At 35.0% G+C, this 22,604-nt stretch overlaps 1 protein-coding gene and 1 long non-coding RNA gene across 3 annotated transcripts; one reads left to right on the top strand and one right to left on the bottom strand.

Annotated features, from left to right (window-relative positions):
* Positions 1-3,807: 3,807 nt before the first annotated feature.
* Positions 3,808-21,984, bottom strand: LOC128021436 (tyrosine-protein kinase SYK). Of its 2 annotated transcripts, XM_052608592.1 has the most exons (13): positions 21,751-21,983; positions 17,881-18,324; positions 16,592-16,752; positions 12,417-12,564; positions 11,175-11,258; positions 9,834-9,902; positions 7,871-7,943; positions 7,629-7,788; positions 6,442-6,651; positions 6,025-6,214; positions 5,680-5,820; positions 4,799-4,911; positions 3,808-4,613 (listed from the first exon to the last, which is right to left on the bottom strand). In XM_052608592.1, the coding sequence occupies exons 2-13, from the start codon at positions 18,280-18,282 to the stop codon at positions 4,541-4,543; spliced, it is 1,824 nt and encodes a 607-aa protein (XP_052464552.1). In that variant the 5' UTR covers positions 18,283-18,324; positions 21,751-21,983; the 3' UTR covers positions 3,808-4,540. The 2 variants fall into 2 exon arrangements, with proteins under 2 accessions (XP_052464552.1, XP_052464553.1); XM_052608593.1 differs by lacking the exon at positions 9,834-9,902 and having other exon boundaries at positions 21,751-21,984.
* On the top strand, positions 13,942-15,789 carry LOC128021440 (uncharacterized). The gene is made up of 2 exons (XR_008185545.1): positions 13,942-14,971; positions 15,288-15,789. It is a non-coding gene; the product is annotated as an uncharacterized LOC128021440 (long non-coding RNA).
* Positions 21,985-22,604: the final 620 nt, after the last annotated feature.

Below are 22,604 nucleotides of genomic sequence, written 5' to 3'. Positions count from 1 at the left end.
TGAAACATTCAAGGCCCAGAAAGGTAGTAAGGATGTTGTTAAAATAGTTTATGTGACAGCAGTGCTTCAAACGTAATGTTATGAAGTGACGAGAATACTTTTTGTGCAATGAAAACAAAAATACGACTTTATTCAACAATTCCTTTGTGCCACAAGGATGTGCTGTTTTCTTTCAAATCAAAGCTAAATACACGTAGAAAAAGCTACATGCATCCTTTGTTTTCTTTCTGCACCAAAAGTATTGTTGTCGCTTCAGAACGTTACGATTGAAGCATTGATGGCAGATGGAGTATTCTGATGACGTCTTTTTTATACTTTTTTAGACCCTGACGGTGTAACTTACTTGGTAGTCTATGGGACAGTCACAAGCCTCCATGTTTTCATACCAAATATATTAAATTGTGTTCAGAAGACGAACAAAGCTTTTACAGCTTGGAATTACATAGGGATAAGTGCTTAATGACAACATTTTCAGAGTATCCCTTTAACGTCTTACGGTCTAAAAGTAAAAAAAAAAAAAAAAAAAAAAAAACCTAGGTTTAAAAAAACTGTATATTGTAATGTATAATAATCTGTTTATAACATTATGTTTTAGATATGTTCAGTTGAAAAATATTATCTATGCTATGTGAAATCTGTATAAAATAGTTATATTTTTATTTTTAAACAGTGAAATAGTAATCATAAGCATCTGGTTGTGTAGTATGAAATCACTGCGTAAAAGGTGTAGAAGTAATCAACATTATTAAAACTCTCCGCCTTGCCTTCAGTTCATTTCTGTTTGTAGTTTGAGAATTTATTAACTCTTTTTTTCTTACAGTGTATAAAATTGAATATGTAAATGTGTATTCCGTTAGTTGACAGTTGATAACTGTAAATATTAAAGATTTTGTAAATATTATAATCAATAATTGTATAATTAGTGGATTGTCAATGCAATGAATGAATGAATGAATGAATGAATGAATGAACAGAAGCTAATGGAAAGCACAAAGAATCTATTATTGTACTATTGTAACTATGTAAACATCCATCTCTAATTATCATGATTATGGATGGCTGCAGTGTTTAAATGGTAAGAATCAACACAGATTTAATCTTCAATCCAGGTTTGTTTGAGCAGTATTTCTTTACTACAGGAGCCACTATCGAGTTGTAATGTGAATGAACAGCGCCATCTAGTAGCAAGAAAACCGGTCCATCATCACAAGTGCGATGTGCATTTCAGTTCCCAAATGTCAGAAGGTTGCTAACATTTTCTTTTGTCTCTTGATTAAGGTTTGTTTGTGTGTGTTTGTGATGAAGAGCTGTGATTGGCTGATGGGCAGGAGTTGCTGACGTCATCACACTTCATCCTCAGGCACCGGTTCCTCAAACTCACCTGTAACAGTTTCTTTTAAGGCAGCATTTATACAACATCTCCACAACTTTATACAATAAAGTCACTTTAGAGCAGTTAAGTGCATTGTGCTTTCAGAATATTCAAAATGTCTTTTTTGATATTTAGATCCAAGGATTGTTGTTTGAGTGCTGTTTTAATGAATTTCTCATAATAGATGTTCACTAAGAAAATTTCAAATAAAATGATAAAAACAAACAGAAAACAAAACCATATTTACTTATTATCCTATTGATGTATGATGCAATTTAGTGTTCCTATAGCTCAATTGGTAGAGCATTGCTTTATCAAGTGCAAGGTCGGGGTTTCGATCTTTTACTGTCTATGGTTTCGATTCCCCGGAAACACATCATAGGTAAAAATCCTTCACTATGTGGAAATATTTGTGTAATGCCACCCAAATGTTCACACAAAGAAAGAAGGCGTGGTTTCAGTAACACAGTTAGTGTTGATGCAGTCAGGGAGATGTGTGTGTATATAGGAGAAAGAAAAAAAACACTTTATTTGGCCTTCTGAAAGTAGATGGTGTGTGTCTATGTGTGCGCTCGACGAAACCGTCTTAAGCTTTCAGATCCACTTTTAATTTTAAAATGTTTAACCTCTATTTGTCTTTTATTAATTTATATAATTTCATAAATGTTATTAGAAATTCAAAAGGTTTGCAACATGCTGTGTAATTGTATATTTAATAAGCATCAACACAAATTTAGCTTGAACATAAATGTTTTTATTACAACAATAACATCTAAAAAGCTACATGCATATCAGAATTCCACTGGACTCTCTTCTGAAGGTTCTAAATCATCGAAGAGCAGAGCTGGATGTTCTTCATGGAACTCTCTGTTGGTGTTTGGCGATTATTGGTGTGCGGTTGGTGAGTTTCTGATTGAATTTCTTGAGTTATTGATTTAGGGTTTTGCAATATATGGTTGCATTTAGCAATTATTGTAATTAAAGAACAAGAGCCTGTAAACTTATGTTAGAGGGAGAAACACTATAAATATATGAGTATTTTGTTTCTTATACAGTTATTAAAAATGCACACATTTATGTAAACTTTTATTCTCATGCTTCTGTGCTGATCAACTCCCAGTGAAGCCCACAGGAGACTCAGGGTCTGTGGGTCAGTAAACGCTGCCAGGAAAGGTTTTAATCAAAGAGAGACGTTCCAGAGTTTGACAGTGTGGATATTTCTTCTCTAGTCTCATTTGCAGAAATCAATTTTATTTTGGGATGCACGCAACGTTGTCATCCAACTGCACAACTTTTGACCCTTTCCAACTTCTACGTCATGCACATGCTTGTTGAGAATCTACTTAATGACTGTTTCATTTGGGACATCATTCAGGTAAGTCCTCTTCATCTTCAGTCCATGAAAGATAGACATTAGGTTTAGTACTTTAATGAAATCCAAATTGTGCAGTTGAACCTAAATCAAAAAGAGAAATCTGATCTCCGAACTTCCCCAAAACTCCTAAATATTATGAGCTCAGGGTTAGCCTCCTTCAATAACCTTTCTAAAGCCTTTCCTCTTAAGTTTGTTAAGTCATCTGGTATCTGTTAAAGACTCGGTGTGGTACTGTCTCGAACCAATTTCTGGCAATAATATATCTTCTGTAACCTAAGTCTAGTCACACTGTTTTAAGGCTCTGTCGGGTATTCATGTTTTGGATATGGATATCAATGATATCTCCAATTTCAACAGATTAGAGATCTCACGTACATTTTGAAAAAGATTCATTGTAGCATTTTGAATATAGAATTAAGCCTTTTTTTAAGCCTTTTTTTTTTGAAAGCCACTCTAGTTTAAAACATAGTTCCCAGAATTTCTGAATTGAAGGCATTTAAATGTCTTTAGATTTTTTTTGTAGGCAAGCTAAATATGAGTTTAAAGTAGTTTATAAAGATATTGTAATGTTGTTGGAAAACAATGCAACCCCTCCGGCATTGAGCAGCTGAAGAGAAACTCTTGTGCAACAATAGAAGAAAGTGCAATCAAGTCTGTCATCACAAATAAAGGTAGGTTTCTAAAACTGAGGAACGCTGAACACACAGATGACAAACGTGTGGCTTTACTGAACACACCAGACTCCCATCTGCCTTTTCTGATCCACAGCTATCATGTATATATATATACATATCTTTAGGTATATATATATAAAAAAAAAACTTGTGAATATTTACTGTATTAAAAATAAGGTTCCACAGCAGGAACACAATGCAGATAAAACAGTATTTCATTCATGTTTGTTATCTGCGTGTCCAGCATTTCTCAGTTTTCTGTGTGTAGAGAGTTAAAACATTTTAATTTCCATTTCATTACGAAGCAAAGAACTACAGAAGTCTGAAAATGCCCCGATTAACAAAATAGGATGTGCCCATTGTGTTGTAATCAAATGAGACAGTAATGAGATTTTTATTTCTTTATATATTTTGTTTTTAAATAAAAAACTATTTTTTTTTTTTTTTTTTTTACAATCGTATGGCAGCCATACACATTCTGTTTGCTCATTATCATATTTATCAATATCATCAAACTGAGGAAGATTCTGTCATGCCACGCTGTTCAGTGATCAAGCTGAATAAAGCTGAATAAAGCAGACTAATCACAATGAATGCAATGAATTCACACTGGAGAGCAGAAAGATGGAGAACACAAATCCTGAAATCCTGAAAGTCTTAGACTCCCTTAGATAACATGCTAAATATATGCTTACATTGTTTCTGATCTTTTGCCATAAACACTGTCCACACATAAAACAAAATGTTAAAACTGTTTATGAACACTCAACTTTTAAACCACACACTCAATGTTGAAAATGAAAAAAAGAAAAGACACAACCCAGTAAATGTATCAAACTGAAAGAGAGAGACAAGAATGAGAATAATGTTGACTGGTCGTCCTTCAGCTGAACCGTACTGCTGTGATTATATCTGGTGTATTAATAACAAATACTGACTTGGCTTCAAACACACTATTAGAAGAAAAATCAACCATTCAATAAGCAATATTAATGCTTATCAATCCAATTCACATAGTTTCTAACAAAAATAGAGCGTACTGTAAGTACACAGACCTTGAGACAAGTGACTGCTCTAAATGAATCAAACTGAAATACTGTAGAAATGTGCATGTGCTCATCACTGAGAAATATCATAATAGTAATGCCTCAGTCTGGGTTCGACTACAGAAAATCCAGGTCTCTCTTCCTGCCTGCAGAAACACAACACAACACGGTATTATTCTTCAGTGGACCCAACTGAATTCATCTGTTAATATTAATCTTACGTTACTATGAATTGTTTTTACAGCTATTAAAATAATAATATAATCGTCAGAAACCCAGAATTATTAATAAACAGATGCAGATAATGCAGCCCATTCATCGGATCACTTACTTGTATGTCCAGCATTTCATCATGAGGTCGTACATCTCAGGCGGGCAGTCGGCTGGAGCAGACATTCGCTCTCCCCTCTCGATCATTTGGATGACTTCATTTCCTTTCATACCCTACAGACCATAAACCAACATCAGCAGCAGCGCTGAAATAAACACTCACTTATAGAAAGAGTTTCAAACACCGCTCATGCATGAGTGTGCAGCTTGAGGTTTAGATGATATTCAGTATATGGTATATAACGAAATATTAAGGGTATTGTAATAAGCCCACGTACTCTAATGAATGTAGTATTTAATAACTTTTGAGTTATTATAACAATGCATTTATAATGCATTTATAATAAAATTAACAAAACACAGTGGGAACTTAGCTATAGTGAGCATATGTTGAATTTGTGCATATATATTCACATAGTATAAACTAACTTCAGTTAATGTATTGTAAAAAAAAAGAACAAAAGAACATTAACTGCGATTAATGTAGCCTTAAATTATCATTGTTAATTCATGATTTCTAAAGCATTAGCTAATATGTATGAATTCAACCTTGTTGTAAAAGCATCACCACAAAAAAAATCTAATCAAATTAAATAAAAAAAGGAAGTTTTTGTAAGGTTCAGATTTCTGTAAGAAGACTTGGGTGGTCTTATTTTCACACCAACCAGCCTCTGTATCCAAGTAGACTCCACTGTAGAAGAACTGTATTTTTATTTAGCCATTATAAACATCGTGATAGTAACACCATTTGACAATGTTGCTTGATTTTCAAACATATTCACTTAGCGATATGTTCACAAATCAATAAATCTCCTATCCCAAATAAACAGAACCACTCAGAACTGTTTGGAAGCATCATTAACATGCTCTGCAGAATCACACCTTGTACGGTTTCTGTCCGTATGAATACGCCTCCCACATCAGGACCCCAAAGCTCCACACGTCACTCTTAGATGAGAACTTGAAGTAGTTCATGCACTCGGGAGCGTACCACTTCACCGGCCACTTGCCAGGACCTTTGGTCTACAGGAGCAGGGAACAAGGAGCATGCACTGAGCTTAGACCCTGACTCCACTTTCCTAACGTGAAGCTTCTGCAGTGAAGCTATGTACTGTAGATCTATAACAACTTGCATGGTAAAATATGATGAAACAGTCAGTGCTTCTGGAGGGCTCTGTGTGCATCAGCCGTGGAGAAGCCCTGGTTACTGTACACCGGTTACTGTACCTTGTAATAGTTCTGCTCTTCTGTCAGGGCTTTAGAGAGTCCAAAGTCACTGATCTTGGCATAGTGCTGAGTCACCAGAAGCACGTTCCTGGCGGCCAGATCTCTGTGGACGAAGTTATGCTCTTCCAGATACTTCATTCCCATAGAGACCTGATGAACCAGCTCGGTGATGTTCTTCATAGAGATGTGTCTGCAAGCACAAGTGAAACATGGAATATAGCAGACAGTATGTTTGATCTATGATCTATTTTAATGGTGTGGTTTTGATATTTTTGGCTTGTTCGTTGTTAAGTTAGTAGTTACTCGTTGTTAATATAATCTTGTGATTAAAGTGCTTATCAATGCGCTTCAGACGTCCCTGTATTCACAGTTCGGCAGAGCTCTGGTATCTTCTGAAGTATGTCTAGCGTGGCGTACCTGTTCTTCTGGAGGAACTTGTGCAGCGGCCCCAGCTCCGCCAGCTCCATGACCAGCATGAGGTTCTCCGCTTCACAGATGCCGATCATACGGACGATGTACGGGTTATCCAGCTGCTGCATGACGCTCGCTTCCCGCAGCATCTCGTCCTTCACCGCCGCATTATTATCATCATTCTTCAGGATCTTAACAGCAACGATCTTCTGTGTCCTGCATCAAACACAAAAGCAGATCCATCGTGAATGCTGAACACTGTGTCAGCGAAACAACGAGTTCATGCCGGAAATCATATTTAACATTACCAGAGAGAAACTCAATACTTCTGCAATACTTGAGGAAGAAGACCAAACCACTAAACAACCAAACCACATTTCCCATCATGCTTTGTGTCGAGAAAGATAAAATACTGTACACACAATATTGATTTGTTTTTGTTTTTTTAAACAAATTCAGCCTTTTAGTATCAAATATCAGTATGTAATTATTTTGAAAATGAGAAAGAAAGACATGCTCTTGCATAAAGGTTTGATCGACTGATACTGAATTCTGAGTATTTTGGGGCATTTACAGGTTTTATATTCTTTAAATTATAAATTGTCTGTTTTCAGTTAGTGCATATATTTACAGAAACAGAAACAGAAATGGATTCTCGTTACACAAAGTGCAAATAATGACAGATTCTGTTCACACTGTAAAAATAGTATTTTATTTGCAATAAGTTTAAATAGTTAGATGCCGTTTATTCTTAGTGCAAACAGTGACAGATATTTGCACTTCAATATTGTACTACATTATAAAGCAGTATGCAACAATAACGTATTGAGTGTAAATTATCGTTGTTATTAACATTATTAAATTGATGCCACCTTAATGGGAAAATAAAGCCCTACCAAATAAACACTTTAAATACTCGTGAAGCACTTTATTTTCACTTTTTGAATGCTTCATGCATTTTTATTGAAAATGAACACTTTTCTGATCTGATATGTGAAGGTAAAAGAGAGAAGAATGAGTTTTATATACGTGACTTATACCTTACGCCACTGTTGCTATTGTATAACAGGTGTCTTTTGTCATTTTGTGTATCCCAAGCAGACAGTAATGGCCAGAGTTACTGTAAAGGGCTCTGTGCACTTAATGTAATTGAAACTAACTGAGATGTTTCTCTGTAAACGGAGTTGTCTTACTTCTTCATCTGGTAGACTCCTCTCATCACAGTGCCGAAGTTTCCTGAGCCCAGCTCTCCGTCCTCCAGAGTCAGGTCGCTCCGCTTCACTGTCGTGGACCGCAGCTCTTCAGGATCAGCGTATGGACTTTCAAACTCCCGCGTGTCCATTGGCAGAGCGTCTGTCAAAACAATGGTGCGGCGTTTAGAAAAGAGAAAAACTAACAAGTGGTAGTGTGTTGAAGCAAAACTAAGAGTACTAACCTGTGTTTAACAAATTAGGATTAGGAAGTTCACCTCTGATGTTTGATCTAATGTTATAGGGATTTTCAGTACTCTATAAACACAGAACACAATTATTAGCATCAAACAGATTACATGTAACAGATTAGCATAGAGAAAGCTGATAGGACACAGGCATGCTATCTGAAATGCCTGCATGCATCAATGGGACCAAACTTTCCTGTGTTCTTCATGGCACCTTAAATCAAAATCGAATGCATACATTAATTTAAACTGAGATGTTTCAATTGTAAATGAATGGCAATTCATAGATACTGCATTATATGTGATACGATCAGTGTCCATGAAGAAGAGGAGAACCTTCTTCCAAAAGGTCAAAAGCCAACACACAGTGTATAAATAAGTAAAAGAAGAGATCTCTTGCAGATAGGATTGATAAGTATGTCATTTATATCATTAAAAAGGAGGGATAGAGAAGGAAAATGAAAATATGGATGTATGATTGGGATAATGGCACCTGTTAGAAGATGAAAAAGCTTCTAGACAATATCAACAGAAATAAAAGCCATTCACTGCTGTTGGTCAAACCCTGAGATGCAAGCGGATTGAGTTGATGACTGATTAGAAACATTCGACATAAGCAGCAGTTTGTGAGTCATTTATAATATAGCACTTCTCACACAGTGTGTTCAACAGACTGAATCCAGAAGACTGCAGAAGTTAAGCTTCCTCCTGGACCAGTGTTCGTGCCAGAAGTGGCATGATGCATTCAAATACATTTTATCTAATATCTAATCAAATGTATAGTTTAATAAAAATGAACGAAACTTTATTAAAAACTGAACATCCGTGTCTCTCGAATGACAAATATTGTTTTCATATTTAGTAATACAAATCACCGCGAGAGTGACGTCTGTACTTCCCGGTCAGAGAGCACCTGTCCATCAAAAGCTCATTATCCAATCAGAGTAGATCACTGTTAACCCCGCCCCCACGAGAGGTTATAGATCAGTGGTCAAAACCTGTTTTTATACAGTCTATGGTCAAAACACCAAACGAAAAACTGCAAATCGTAAGCGAAAAGTGAGGCAATGCATTAAGAATCCACGATTAGCGAAAAAAAAAAAAAAATCAAAATATATAAACACTAATGTATTTACAAACACTAACGTTTTTAAAATGCTGACAAATCTAGTCTTATTCTTTGTTAATTAATTGTCATTTTCTCTCTCTCTGATGGGTGTAAGAGCCTTCTTGTTGAAGAAAAAAGGTTTAGGTTTTCAAATCCTTGGTGAAATAAACCTCTTAAACCAGTCTGAGCTGTACTAGCTGGTAATCTGGTTTAGTTCCCGAAGCCTGAAGACCAGTTCAAATATGCTTCAAAGTTCAAAACTTTTAACTACAGAAATAAAATATATTCAAGAAAACGTGCCCTGAATTACATCCTTTATCCACCTTATTTTGCAAGGCCGAAGTAAGCTATTTTCTGTGAATGTGTGAGATTTCCGATTCACTGGCCGCTATTGGTCAACAACTAGAAGAATAGAAAAGTGCAATAAAATGTAAAACGATTTGCTTACAAACCACTGTTCATGATTTAGATAATCAATTAAAATAATACGATAACAAACACAAGTTTTAGTAGAGCTTAGATAACTAGAAGCGAATGACATCGGAAGCCTTGCACAGTCAATGTAAAAATAGCTCCGCCCACAAATAAGGTGGATAGTCAATCAAGGTGAAAATGTGTCAAATGGATGGTAATAATGAACAATCATTGATTATATCTGTGAGTCTATATGAATGTGAGGAGTTCTAGCTGCTGATTGGATGTGATGTACAGGGCAGTGCATGAGGAAGAGGTCAGAGAGAGGGTCAGACGTCCCTCGGGCGAAGCTAGAAGCAACAACCACACGCAAGCAAGGCGGGAGTCCTACCACTGCCACTGGGGGGTAGGGAGGAGGAGAGGGGGGTATTAGTGCACCTTTTTTTGGCCAGGTTTGGGGAAGGAGTATGATTTGATTCTGGAGAGAATCCCACCTGTGGCACCTTGCTAGAAACCACAATTTTAAAGAGAATTAGGTTATTTTTATCCTACACTATTTGATGCTAATGTTAAATGCTATACATCCGTGATTAATACTGTCTTCAGTAATTAGCTTCACAAATTCACCAATTACATACAGCAACATCGACATGATAGCATTTGCAGTGGCCCTCGTGTTACATGGATTAGTTCAGTGGTTCTCAGCAGGCTTTTACCGTGACCCAACGCAGAATCGGCTAAATGTGCATAAAATCATAATGCAATGCATAAATTCACTAGCGTGGGATATTAAAAAGTGTGTAACTTTCTCAGTAAGCAGAAAATGTACCATTTTGGTTTCATGACGTCTTTAACTTAATCATTCGTAATCTGTATCATTTTTTAAAGGTTAATGAGAACGAGGAAATATAATAAGCTTTCATTTATTTTTCTGTAACATGTCAGATGATACAGAGACCCTAAACAGGACACGGCGATGGGGGAAAAATGATGTTTCAGTACGCTTGCAGTTGCTTGCAAAAGCAAAAGTGTTCTTTGTGAGGGAATGCAGGGTTTCGTAACACAAAACTTTCATGAACAAACGGGAAGTTTCTGTTCATTGTCAGCAAATGCAAAGTTTCTCGGGGAAATCTTTACTTTTTGCAAGCGAACAATTTTCTCGAGGGAACTTTTGCTTTCTTTTAAACCAAAAGCAAAGTTTCTTGGAGGAAAGTTACATGCTTGCACTTTATTTTACAGTACGTGTACTAACATGTACTTATGGTGTACTTACAGTGTATTTATCTAAGAAAGTTTTGGTAACACAAGGTAACTGCATGGGTAGGGTTAGGTTTAGGGGTAGGTTCAGGGTTACTACCTAGTTATTACATAGTTATTACAATTACTAGTAATAAGAAGTACATAGTATGTACATGAAGAATGAAAGCATACTTTTTCATTTTGTATTTGTCCCATCACCATGCCTGTAAATGCTACGGTTAGTTCCTTTTTCTCATTGCATTTAGCATCGTCTTTCCCTGTTGTTTGTGACAATGTTTTTGGGTCACACCCACCGGTTGAGAACCACTTCGTTACTTTATCACACTTACACTAAGTTTAACGAACAGTTTAATTTCCTTAAATTTGTGAAAGAATTAAGAAGGATCTGTGGATGTTTTAAACAGTCCTCAATGTGAGTGGTTTATGTCAGTGCGCTTTAGAGTCTCTTCTTTAAAGCAAGCTCATAGATCAGATCACATTCTCTCTGCTGCGTCTGGTCGGAGATGGGACTGTGCTTACCTCTGAATTATGTGATGGTTTCGGGCAGGTCTCGGTTAGCACTCGGAGCAGACCATCAGGCTTGTACGAATAATGTTCTACCAGCTATAATACACAACACATTGCACATCAAAGTCAGGTTCTGGACATCCTCACAGTATCACAGAGTATTGTGGTCACGTTTCTCAAGCTGAGGCCTGTTTCACAGAATACTTTGTTTTTCATCAACGGTCGATAAACTACCATTAATGTACTTTTAACGTACAGTTTCTTCATCTGAACCGAATATACATCAGTTATGAACATACTGTATAGCTTTATAAAGGATGCTGTGTTTCTATCATTTACAGCACGACATCTTTACAAACTCCAAATGAGCACACCTTTGAAAAGATAGACTGTAGAGTTGTGACGCACTACAGATATCAAACTATTTCTACATCAACATACACTTTCAAAGCAAACCCACCTCATTCGAACCATGCAGAGCTTGTGTGAGAGATGTGTCTGAGGGCTAGTTTATGGCCTTAGCTGTAGCATTTACCTTGCTAAACCTTTGATGCCATGCATCACGCGCAGCCATTCAACCAGGAAATCAAAATATAACATGGCGTTTGTCCTGTTGGTCACCATATTCAAAACAATGATCGATGTGTGTCGTAACATATACAACATAAACTGACAAGCGTGCAAAATAATAAATCATATTTTGCTAATTATCGGCGGTCTTTATTATATATATATATATATATATATATATATATATATATATATATATATATATATATATATATATATAGTAGTTCTCAGAAATTTGGAAACATAATGATTTTTAATTAATATTTTACTATACTGTCATTTTTTACTGTGAAATTTAGAAATATTATTGCATTTTAAAATAAATGTTTTTTATGTTAAAAATTCATTTATTCCTGTGATGCGCAGCTGTATTTTCAGCATCATTCCTCCAGTCTTCAGTGTCACATGATCTTCAGAAATCATTATAATATGTGCTCAGTTACTATTAACAATGTAAAAACAGTTTTTGCTGCTTAGTTTTTTCTTACTGCTAGTTAGGATTCTTTCATGAATAAAAAGTTCAAAAGAACTTAAGTTAAATACAATGTTTTGTAACATTATGCATGTTTTTACTGTAACATTTGATCAATTTAATGCATATTTTTATGTATCTATACTTTAGACTTTGAAGGCTGCTCATCATCTGCTCTGAAGTCTTAACCAGGTTTGACAGAATTTATTTACCTGCCAAAGTGTGTCGAACTTCTTCCCATCAGGAATGGAGAGTTTGCCCGCCCTGTCCTTGTCGATACGATAGTGCATGACTTGGTTATTATGCAGGAGACACAGTGCATAGGACACGTTTTTGCCGTTGCTTTCTCTTTGTCTAATTCTGTCAGGAGGAAAGAGAATGATAGAGGACAGAGAATAAACCACAGCCATTTACAGAGGCTCTTGCAAACTGACCCCTGGTTACAGTTTACTCTACACAACCAAATCAACACTAGATGGAGCCGGAGGAGAAAGACGGATGAGATTCTGTATTGAGATTCAGTGTGGGTGCACATGTTCAACCAACGTTTAACCGAAATGCAAGCAGCTAGGAAACCAGAAGCTAATGACACGACTCTCATGATAATAAAGCCACATTTGTCTTGTAAACAAACTTTCTTCTTTTTCCACTTTTCTGTAGACTCTCACATACAGTACAAGTGTTTTAAGATGGTGGCAAGTGCTCTATGTGAAGCCAGCACACACCACCCCCACCCAGCCCTGCTCTTGTTTTACGCCTCCACACTGCGTCTTCGGTCACTTCAGGAAGTCCTCTCAAACACTGTCACAGCGGAAACCACACGCTGCTTCGCTCTTTCACTTCAGAGCAATGGTGCTACAGTCCACGGCCCTGTCGCATACCTCATCATGCCATCTCTTCCTTGTGGAGTTTTTAAGCAGTACTTCCTAATCCCTTTTTGGGATTCGAATTTTAATATTAGCGATGAACTAAAATTGTTATGTAAAATCTTATTCAAGGCACTATTAAGAAATCATTTGAGTACATGCATAATTGTGTCATAATGGAAATAGTGCTGTCAAACGATTAATCGCGATAAATGGTGTTTAATCGCATCCAAAATAAACGTTTCTGTTTACTTAATATATGTGTGTGTGCAGTGTATATTTATTATGTACATATAAATAAACACATATGCATGTATATATTTAAGAAAAATATGTTAGTGTATATATTAAATATATTTATATATGATATAAATTATATGAATAGCCTACAGGTAAATATTTTCAAAATATATGGAGCATATGTGTGTATATTTATTATTTATAAATAATAAATATAAACAACACACACACACATATATTATTTTAATGAATCGCGATTAATCATTTGACAGGACTAAATAAAAAAAACACTTCATGACTTACGTTTTTTTGTGTTTCAATCAAAACTAAAAACATTGCTTTGTTCTCATTAGCAAAGTAAATGAAATACTGATACAATATAAACAATTACTTATTTTTCATGAACTGTATTATACACTACCAATTATTTGTGAAAGAAGTTTCTTCTGCTCAAATGCATTTGTTCAAAAATACAGTAAACACTGTAACATTGTCAAATATTATTACAATTTCAAATACCAGTTTTCTGTGTGAATATATTGAAAATTGTAATTTATTCCTGTGATCAAAGAAGTATTTTCTGCATCATTACTCCAGTCTTCAGTGTCACATGATCTTCAGAAATCATAATATGCTGATTTGCTGCTCAAGAAACATTTCTGTTTTTTATCAATGTTGAAAACTATTCAGAGCCCCACACATGACACGCAAGAAAACATTTATAATTTGTGCACACAATTTACTAATTAGTTCCCTCAATGTACTAAAGCATGAACACAATTACTATTTATTTCCCTCTATTTATAAACATTTTCCCTCTATTGTGCACAATTTATAATACGAAATTGTAATCCTGTGCACGTTTTACATCGAGGGAATTAATTATTTAATCATACGCACTATTTATAAATTGAGGGAACAAAATAGTAATTGTATGCACATTTTAGTACATTGAGGGAACATATTATTAAATCATATGCACAGTTTATAAATTGAGGGAATGAAATAGTTAACATGCACATTTTGGTAAATCGAATGAACGAATTAGTAAATTGTGAGCCCAATTTATAAATCAAAGGAAACAAAATAGTAATCAAGTGAACTTTAGTACATCAAGAGAAGAAATAAGTAAATTGTATGCTCAATTTATAAATTAAGGGAACTAAATATTAATCATGTGCATGTTTTAGTAAATAAACGGAACAAATTAGTAATCGCGTGCACAATTTATAAATCGAGGGAAGAAAATGGTAATCATGCATGTTTTAGTAAATAAACGGTATGAATTAGTAATCGCATGCACAATTTATAAATCGAGGGAACGAAATAGTAATCATGAATGTTTTATTAAATAAACAGAACGAATTAGTAATCGAGTGCACAATTTATACATCGATGGAATGAAACATTAATCATGTGCATGTTTTAGTAAATAAACAGAACGAATTAGTAATCGCGTGCACAATTTATAAATCAAGGGAACAAAATAGTAATCATGAATGTTTTAGTAAATAAACAGAACGAATAAGTAATTGCGTGCACAATGTATATATTGAGGGAACTAAATAGTAATCGTATGCATGTTTTAGTAAATAAACAGAACGAATAAGTAATCGCGTGCACAATTTATACATCGATGGAATGAAACATTAATCGTGCATGTTTTAGTAAATAAACAGAACGAATTACTAATCGCGTGCACAATTTATAAATCAAGGGAACAAAATAGTAATCATGAATGTTTTAGTAAATAAACGGTATTAATTAGTAATCGCGTGCACAATTTATAAATCAAGGGAACAAAATAGTAATCATAAATGTTTTAGTAAATAAATGGAACAAATTAGTAATCGCTTGCACAATTTATAAATCGAGGGAAGAAAATGGTAATCATGCATGTTTTAGTAAATAAACGGTATGAATTAGTAATCGCGTGCACAATTTATAAATCAAGGGAACAAAATAGTACTCATGAAGGTTTTAGTAAATAAACGGAACGAATAAGTAATCGCGTGCACAATGTATATATTGAGGGAACTAAATAGTAATCATCTGCGTGTTTTAGTAAATAAACAGAGTGAATTAGTAATCGCGTGCACAATGTATATATTGAGGGAACTAAATAGTAATCGTGCGTGTTTTAGTAAATAAACGGAATTAATTAGTAATCGCGTGCACAATTTATAAATCAAGGGAACAAAATAGTAATCATGAATGTTTTAGTAAATTAACGGAACAAATAAGTAATCGCGTGCACAATGTATATATTGAGGGAACTAAATAGTAATCGTGTGCATGTTTTAGTAAATAAATGGAATGAATTAGTAATCGTGTGAACAATGTATATATTGAGGGAACTAAATAGTAATCGTGTGCATGTTTTAGTAAATAAACGGAATGAATTAGTAATCGCGTGCACAATATATATATTGAGGGAACTAAATAGTAATTGTGTGCATGTTTTAGTAAATAAATGGAACAAATTAGTAATCGCTTGCACAATTTATAAATCAAGGGAAGAAAATGGTAATCATGCATGTTTTAGTAAATAAACGGTATGAATTAGTAATCGCGTGCACAATTTATAAATGAAGGGAACAAAATAGTAATCATGAATGTTTTAGTAAATAAACGGAACAAATAAGTAATCGCGTGCACAATGTATATATTGAGGGAACTAAATAGTAATCGTGTGCATGTTTTAGTAAATAAACGGAATGAATTAGTAATCGCGTGCACAATGTATATATTGAGGGAACTAAATAGTAATCGTGTGCATGTTTTAGTAAATAAACAGAATGAATTAGTAATCGCATGCACAATTTATAAATCGAGGGAACAAAATAGTAATCGTGTGCATGTTTTAGTAAATAAACGGAACGAATAAGTAATCGCGTGCACAATGTATATATTGAGGGAACTAAATAGTAATCGTGTGCATGTTTTAGTAAATAAACGGAATGAATTAGTAATCGCGTGCACAATTTATATATTGAGGGAACTAAATAGTAATCATCTGCGTGTTTTAGTAAATAAACGGAACAAATTAGTAATCGCGTGCACAATTTATAAATCGAGGGACCGAAATAGTAATCATGTGCATGTTTTAGTACATTGAGGGAATTAATTAGTAAATCGTGCACACAATTTATAAATCGAGGGAACAAAATAGTAAATCAAGAATATAGTTTGGGTGATACTTAAAAGCAAAAAATAAAATAGTTAATCTCTCTCTCTCTCCTTTAACTTGCATAATAAGCCAACAAGTGAATGAGACTCACAGGAATTTGCCATTGACGTGTGAGCTCCTGAGCAGCCGCTGCTCCGAGTCCTCGCGCTCGATCTTGCCATGGAACCACGGCATCTTCTCATGAGCTGTTGTGGCAATGAGTTTCTCCAGCTGAGGCCTCTGGCTGATGATAGCCTGCTCCAGAGCCGAGCCCTGCCACACCACAAACACATCTAATGAATTGCTCCAGAATTACACCAAAAAATGAGCATTTGAGCTGGCTTTTTTTAATGCAGCATAGGGGCATTAAATAAATGCATTCACAATTGATGTGAATGTTCAAAAGCTGATTCTACGAAAACAAAATGTGTGAAGACTGTTGCAACGAGTGAAACGTTGACTGTTCACAACTTCTTTTATTCTTGTAATCTCACATACTTCTGACTGGAATGGTATATTCAACTGTAAATGACTTGCAAAGAACATATTGAACTAAACATGAAATTCTGAAGTAGAAAGAGAGAAATAGCATTTTCTTGTGAAACATATGCCAATAATATATGTTTTATTTACAGCTTTGAAAAAAAGTGTACCAAAATGAAGATAGTGACTGGAAGGAACTAGCTGGAAATGTAAGGAGGATTTGAAACTGCAGTCAAATAAAGTTGTTTCATGCACAATGAGACAAAGAAACGGTAAATATATAGTACATGCATGAGCTCAATACTCTATTACAACAACTGTCTCATTCTCAGAAGAACTAATGACTCAAATACCAAACTCAAGACAAGACATGACTATTTTACATGCTGGCAAATTTATAAAAAAAAAAAAAGTGTTTAGAAATAAAGTGAGTGAGAAGATCCACCTAGATCTAACTGTCAACTGAGCGGAAACAGTTTGTATAGTGTGAGCATGTAAAAATAAAACGGATTGTACAAAATCATAAAAATGTGGCAGAAAGTTATGAATCACCATAAAAGTGTGCTGCAAATATTATAGTATTCTGCTCTATGAAAGAGCAACCTCTGAGCTAAATAAAAGGGTTGTTCTTCATTTTGATAGTGTGACAATCTGCTAACTAGTTAACTTTGCAACTACATGTCAGCTAGCTCTCATTAGAGTGTTATTAACCTGTTAGGTTAGGGTTAACAGAATAAGTCGATGTGCAAAGTTACTTATACTCACTAGAATGTGTGTCGAAGGACCATCAGAATAAAGTGTTAGCAGATATTAAGCAGAGAGTCTTTCAAAGTATTGCAAAGTGACTTACAGTATAGATACAGTAGAGGAATGTCTAAAGAATAAAGTGTTACCAAAAGATTTAAAAAGGACACCAACCTGCAAATTCCAGGTTTGTTTGACGTACTGCCTGATGAGCTGCTCTCTCAGGTCCTCGAAGGGCCCGACTTTGGGCTCGGTGCCGCGGGGCCGGTTGAAGGGCCTCTTCAGCAGACAGACGAGCCCGTCGGACTCCTGCGAGTGATAGTCGATCACATCTATGGGGGTTCTGTGAGATCTGCCACCGGCGATGGCGTAGGTGTCGTTCATCTCCCTCTCGATGGTGTAGTGGTAGAACTGGCGACCGTAGGCCACGGACAGAGCGTATCCGCCGAGGAAGCTGCGGCTCTGGCGGAGCAGGTACAGGCCGTCCCCCGCTCCTCCCTGACGCAGGTACTCCTCCGCATCCTCTCGCGTGATGTTGCCGAAGAAGTACGGCAACACCTGCACCTTGTCCACCATCTCTGCTCACCCGTCTGCCAAAGCTCAAGGACCGCTAATATCCTGAAAAAGACAATGTGAAGATCAAAATCAGTGAGAGGCTCCGAGCAAACCCTCAACTATAGGTTACTTTTCTAAATCAACTGTTAATCATCTTCAAACATGGAAAGCAGGCAGAGCTTACCTTTACTTTAGTAAAGTAATTACTGATTACTGTCAGAATCCTTCATCACTTGAACTGGGATAATAATAATTGTAATTTTAAAGCACGGTCACCACAAAGCATCTCTTCTTACTTTGAGACCATTCTGAGGTTAAACACAGATCATAACAAGAGATACTGATACTGATTTTAAAATCATATCTTTGCATGGGTATGCCAGGAAACACAGGCATCTAACAGTTCATCTTAAAAAAACAAAAACAAAAATACATAGATAAACCCAAATAGGAAATAAACCAGTTATCGTAATAGACTGTGGTGCATTATGAATGAATGTTGTGCCCAACCACAGTAATTAGCCATGATTACATTATACTGTAAATTGAATACATTTTCAAAGAAATGATATATTGTAGCAATCACTTTTTGTGTGTTTTCTTGTTTGTTCTGTTCTTTCACCCTTGATAATGTTTTATTACGTCTTGTTATCTTTAACATTATCTTAAACGTTTGATTTAATCAAAGTAATGAAAATTAGTTTCACTCCAATTCTCCTGTAATTCGTTGATGCTAATTATACTATTGATTTTCAGGACGCATCAATATTTTGGTAAATTAGGTCAGGTAAAATTCTAGAACTTCTCTCCTTGGTTATGAAACATTGGTTTTTTAACTAATTCTGCATGTTTTTAAAGACATTTGCAAGAATGGGAACGTTCTAGAACATCCGGTTTGTTGATCTAACATTCCGGAACTTTCTGTAATGTTCTAGACGTTTCTGGAACATTCCACAACTTTGTGCGACTAGTCATAAAAAAAAAAAAAAAAAAAAAAAAAAAAAAAAAAACTGATTTTTTGGAAAACTCACTGTCGATGTTGTTGCCTCAGTATTATGCATGTAGCATGTCATTTGCATATGCAGAAGATTAGCTTGCACAAGTTGTGCACAAGTAACATAAATCTATGTGATATGAATATTTATTTTCAGCATGTCACATTGTTCAAAAAGACACTTAAAAAGTAAAATCTCTGGTAACACTTTACAATAAAATGTCATTTGTTGTCACTAACAAAGAACAACACATTTGTTACAGTATTTTTTTATTAATCTTTGTTAATATTAGTTAATGAAAATATTTTTTTTTTTCATGGTGTAACTAGCCATTCTTTGTTATTAAAGTTTTCCATGTTTTCTAAAATAGTAAACCATGAAATAACACAAATGAAAGAGTGAGATTGCTGGATAAAGTTAAACAGATCAAGATTATCTAATATTTGCCGCTCACTCTGCCACTTTCTGGCTGTTATACCATCACTACCAGCTCCAAATCTATTAAAAAACATGTTTTTTAGATTTATGCATTTAGCAGCTGCTTACTTGCAGTGCATCCAGGCTATACATTTTAATTCGATGTTTTTAGCAGTGTGTGTGTTGAACCCACGACCTCTTGCCCTGCTAACGCAATGCTCTGCCCCCGAGCCACAGGAACACTAAATATAGTGAACGAATTTAAGCTTTTACATCATCAGAAACATTCTGTCTTCCTGACCTTGTTGAGCAAATATTTTCTCACAATGTAAATTACACAAACACATGTATGTGCATGTCTGTCTATATTTGAAACTTGTGTAAGAAGTTAAAAGACAAAAGACGTGCGCCGCTGAGAATCTAGCTCACGCAGAAAGAGGAAGCGGTCAAGTCTTTTGCAATAACATTCAGCCTCTACTACAACTTAAGACCACTCCCAGATGTTTAAGGCACTTAAAGATGAAACCGCTCAAGACACGGACTCCATGCTAACTCATGACTAATCATTTATTTCTGCAGTTTAAGCCCAGTTTAAACTAATATATCTTGATAAGACTGTCCTAAATGTTTGTTTCCCAGTAGCGGTCAGCGAAAGCCATGTCTGAGGGAAGTACAATACTCTCTCGCAGCATTACAGTTTCCTTTCTTTATTTTCATTCTGCTTCTTTTATTTCTATAGAAATAGACATACATTTTCCCATTATTACTAATGTGACTAGAGTATCAGAAACCCATCCACCGGCCTTTTTACGCATTAAACAGCAACCTCAAACACAAACACTAATACAAAACCTTAGGGCCTCGTTTTCACGCATGAAAGAGAAGCAAGACGATTCTGAATCTAAGCAAATTCATCAAATTCAACCGCAAAAGATTCCATAAAGAAGAAGCCAGTGTCAGTCTTAGTGTAACCGAACAGCGAAACAAAAAAATGTGATGTGATGGAAAATGTGGTTGTAGCATTATGTGAATTGCAGCGAAGCAGCCCAATGGCTGTAATTACACAGAGACGTGTGCCACTGGTCAGGTGGGCAAGCTTTAAATTATGTCATGTGGGAATTAGACTACATGTTAGATCTACCTCATTTAGATGACATCATAAAATGCATTTTATTAGGGTGTTTGTTCAGTCAAAATTATGGGATAATAATACTATGCCCTAGAAATATAAATAGGTTACTATAAAGATCTTAAGAAAGTTTTGCTTTGTGTTAGAAAGTAATAATAATAATCAACAAACTAGAATGTGTGTTTGTATATATATATATATATATATATATATATATATATATATATATATATATAGTTGGAAAAGTTTCTAAAACATGCAGTTCTTTCATTAGAAATTATATCATAACACAATAATTTATTAGCATTTAGTTAAGTTTGTCATAAACTTTCAAAATCCTGTAGCTTTCAATTTATTTAAGCTAAATTATATTTATATAATTTATACAAAATCTCTATTGTGCATACCACAATTCAGACATTTGGACCTCACTATAAATGTTTGCACACATGCATTACATCTGAAAAACCTTCATGTAAATATTTAGGACTTGTATTAATTATGTAATCATAAATAAACTGTTGTTGAATTATTGCAATTCAATCAATTATCAAATACACACAATTGCCTTCTTTAAACGAATTGTGAGACAGAAACATCTGATATTTTTTTCGCTGTTATACTTCAAAGTAACTAAATAATGACAGATCAGGTGATGCCACAACAAAGTGAGATATTACACAGATAACTGAAACAGATTCACTTTAATTTTCACGATCCCATATCAACATCTAAAGACTGACGATCTGAATAAGAAACAAGAATAAGAGAGAAGTAATAAGAAATATCTGAAGAGAAGACAATTAAAATTGTAATAGAGAGTATTTCGTTCACACTAAATTCACTCGGCCTTATGAATTCATGCAGTTTAACATCATACCTGAGGACACAATCTTACATTCACATGAAACAAATGCTACATGCAGAGAAAGAGATTCACATTCTTACCTTAGAAAGCGTTGGGTTTCCTCACTTTGGACAATGGCTATATCATGTTTAAACTGCTGTCGAGCAGAACAGGATGTGGTATGACCAAAAACTCAGTGGATAGCTGAAGAAGCTGCTAATTCAGGAACACTAGTGCTAAGAGTTTGCTGAAACAGAGCGAATACTGATGCACTGAAAGGCTTTTCTCCTTCGTGTTGCTCTTATACTGACACAAACTTCAGTAAGTAAATGCAACTATATGTAGACTTCCTCATTTTAAGAAACTTCTGCCTACTTCCTTCGCAATTTTTTTGTCCTGTCTTTGACTTCCTCTTCTATCTGAGAAAGAAAACACATGATAGCAGATATTTAGTCCAAGGAGTTGCCATGCAATTGGATAAAAATGTCCGCTTCCTAGATAAAGTTTCCATTCAACAAACATGCTACATACAGTTAAAATACACTGAAAACTAAACAAATTTCGAATTAAATCAAGATGATTTTTATTAATCAGTACATTCGTACCAAATAATCCTAGATAATACTTTAAAATGATTAAACAAGTAATAAGAACTTCAATACATTACGAATCATGTAAGCCACAACTTAAGCATAAATAATAAAACCCCCATACATTAATGCATGAATTAAACTATAAATGAAGATGTGTTATGTTCAAGGTCAGTAGCAGGAAGAGCAGATGTGTTTTGTGCTTCATTGAGCTGAACCCAGCTGTGATGCTTCTGTGCAAATTGACTTTTGTTTACTCTTGTTTCAACATGTGCTGAATTACAGTATAGCTGGATGCCAGACTGAGATTATATAGATATTACATGTATTTTAGACTTGTGAACTTTATTACATATATAATAATC

This window comes from Carassius gibelio, chromosome A10 (assembly GCF_023724105.1).
Source record: "Carassius gibelio isolate Cgi1373 ecotype wild population from Czech Republic chromosome A10, carGib1.2-hapl.c, whole genome shotgun sequence".
Taxonomy (NCBI): Eukaryota; Metazoa; Chordata; class Actinopteri; order Cypriniformes; family Cyprinidae; genus Carassius; species Carassius gibelio.
Note: the sequence above shows the minus strand (reverse complement) of the source record. Positions and strands in the feature narration are given on the sequence as shown.

Coding starts and splice junctions, on each gene's coding strand:
- LOC128021436 (XM_052608592.1), bottom strand. CDS start 18,282: ATGGTGGACAAGGTGCAGGTGTTGCCGTACTTCTTCGGCAACATCACG. Junction 9,903..11,174: donor AACCATCACATAATTCAGAG/GTAAGCACAGTC, acceptor TGTGGTTTCTAG/CAAGGTGCCACAGGTGGGAT. Junction 4,912..5,679: donor ACGGACAGAAACCGTACAAG/GTGTGATTCTGC, acceptor TATGGTCTGTAG/GGTATGAAAGGAAATGAAGT.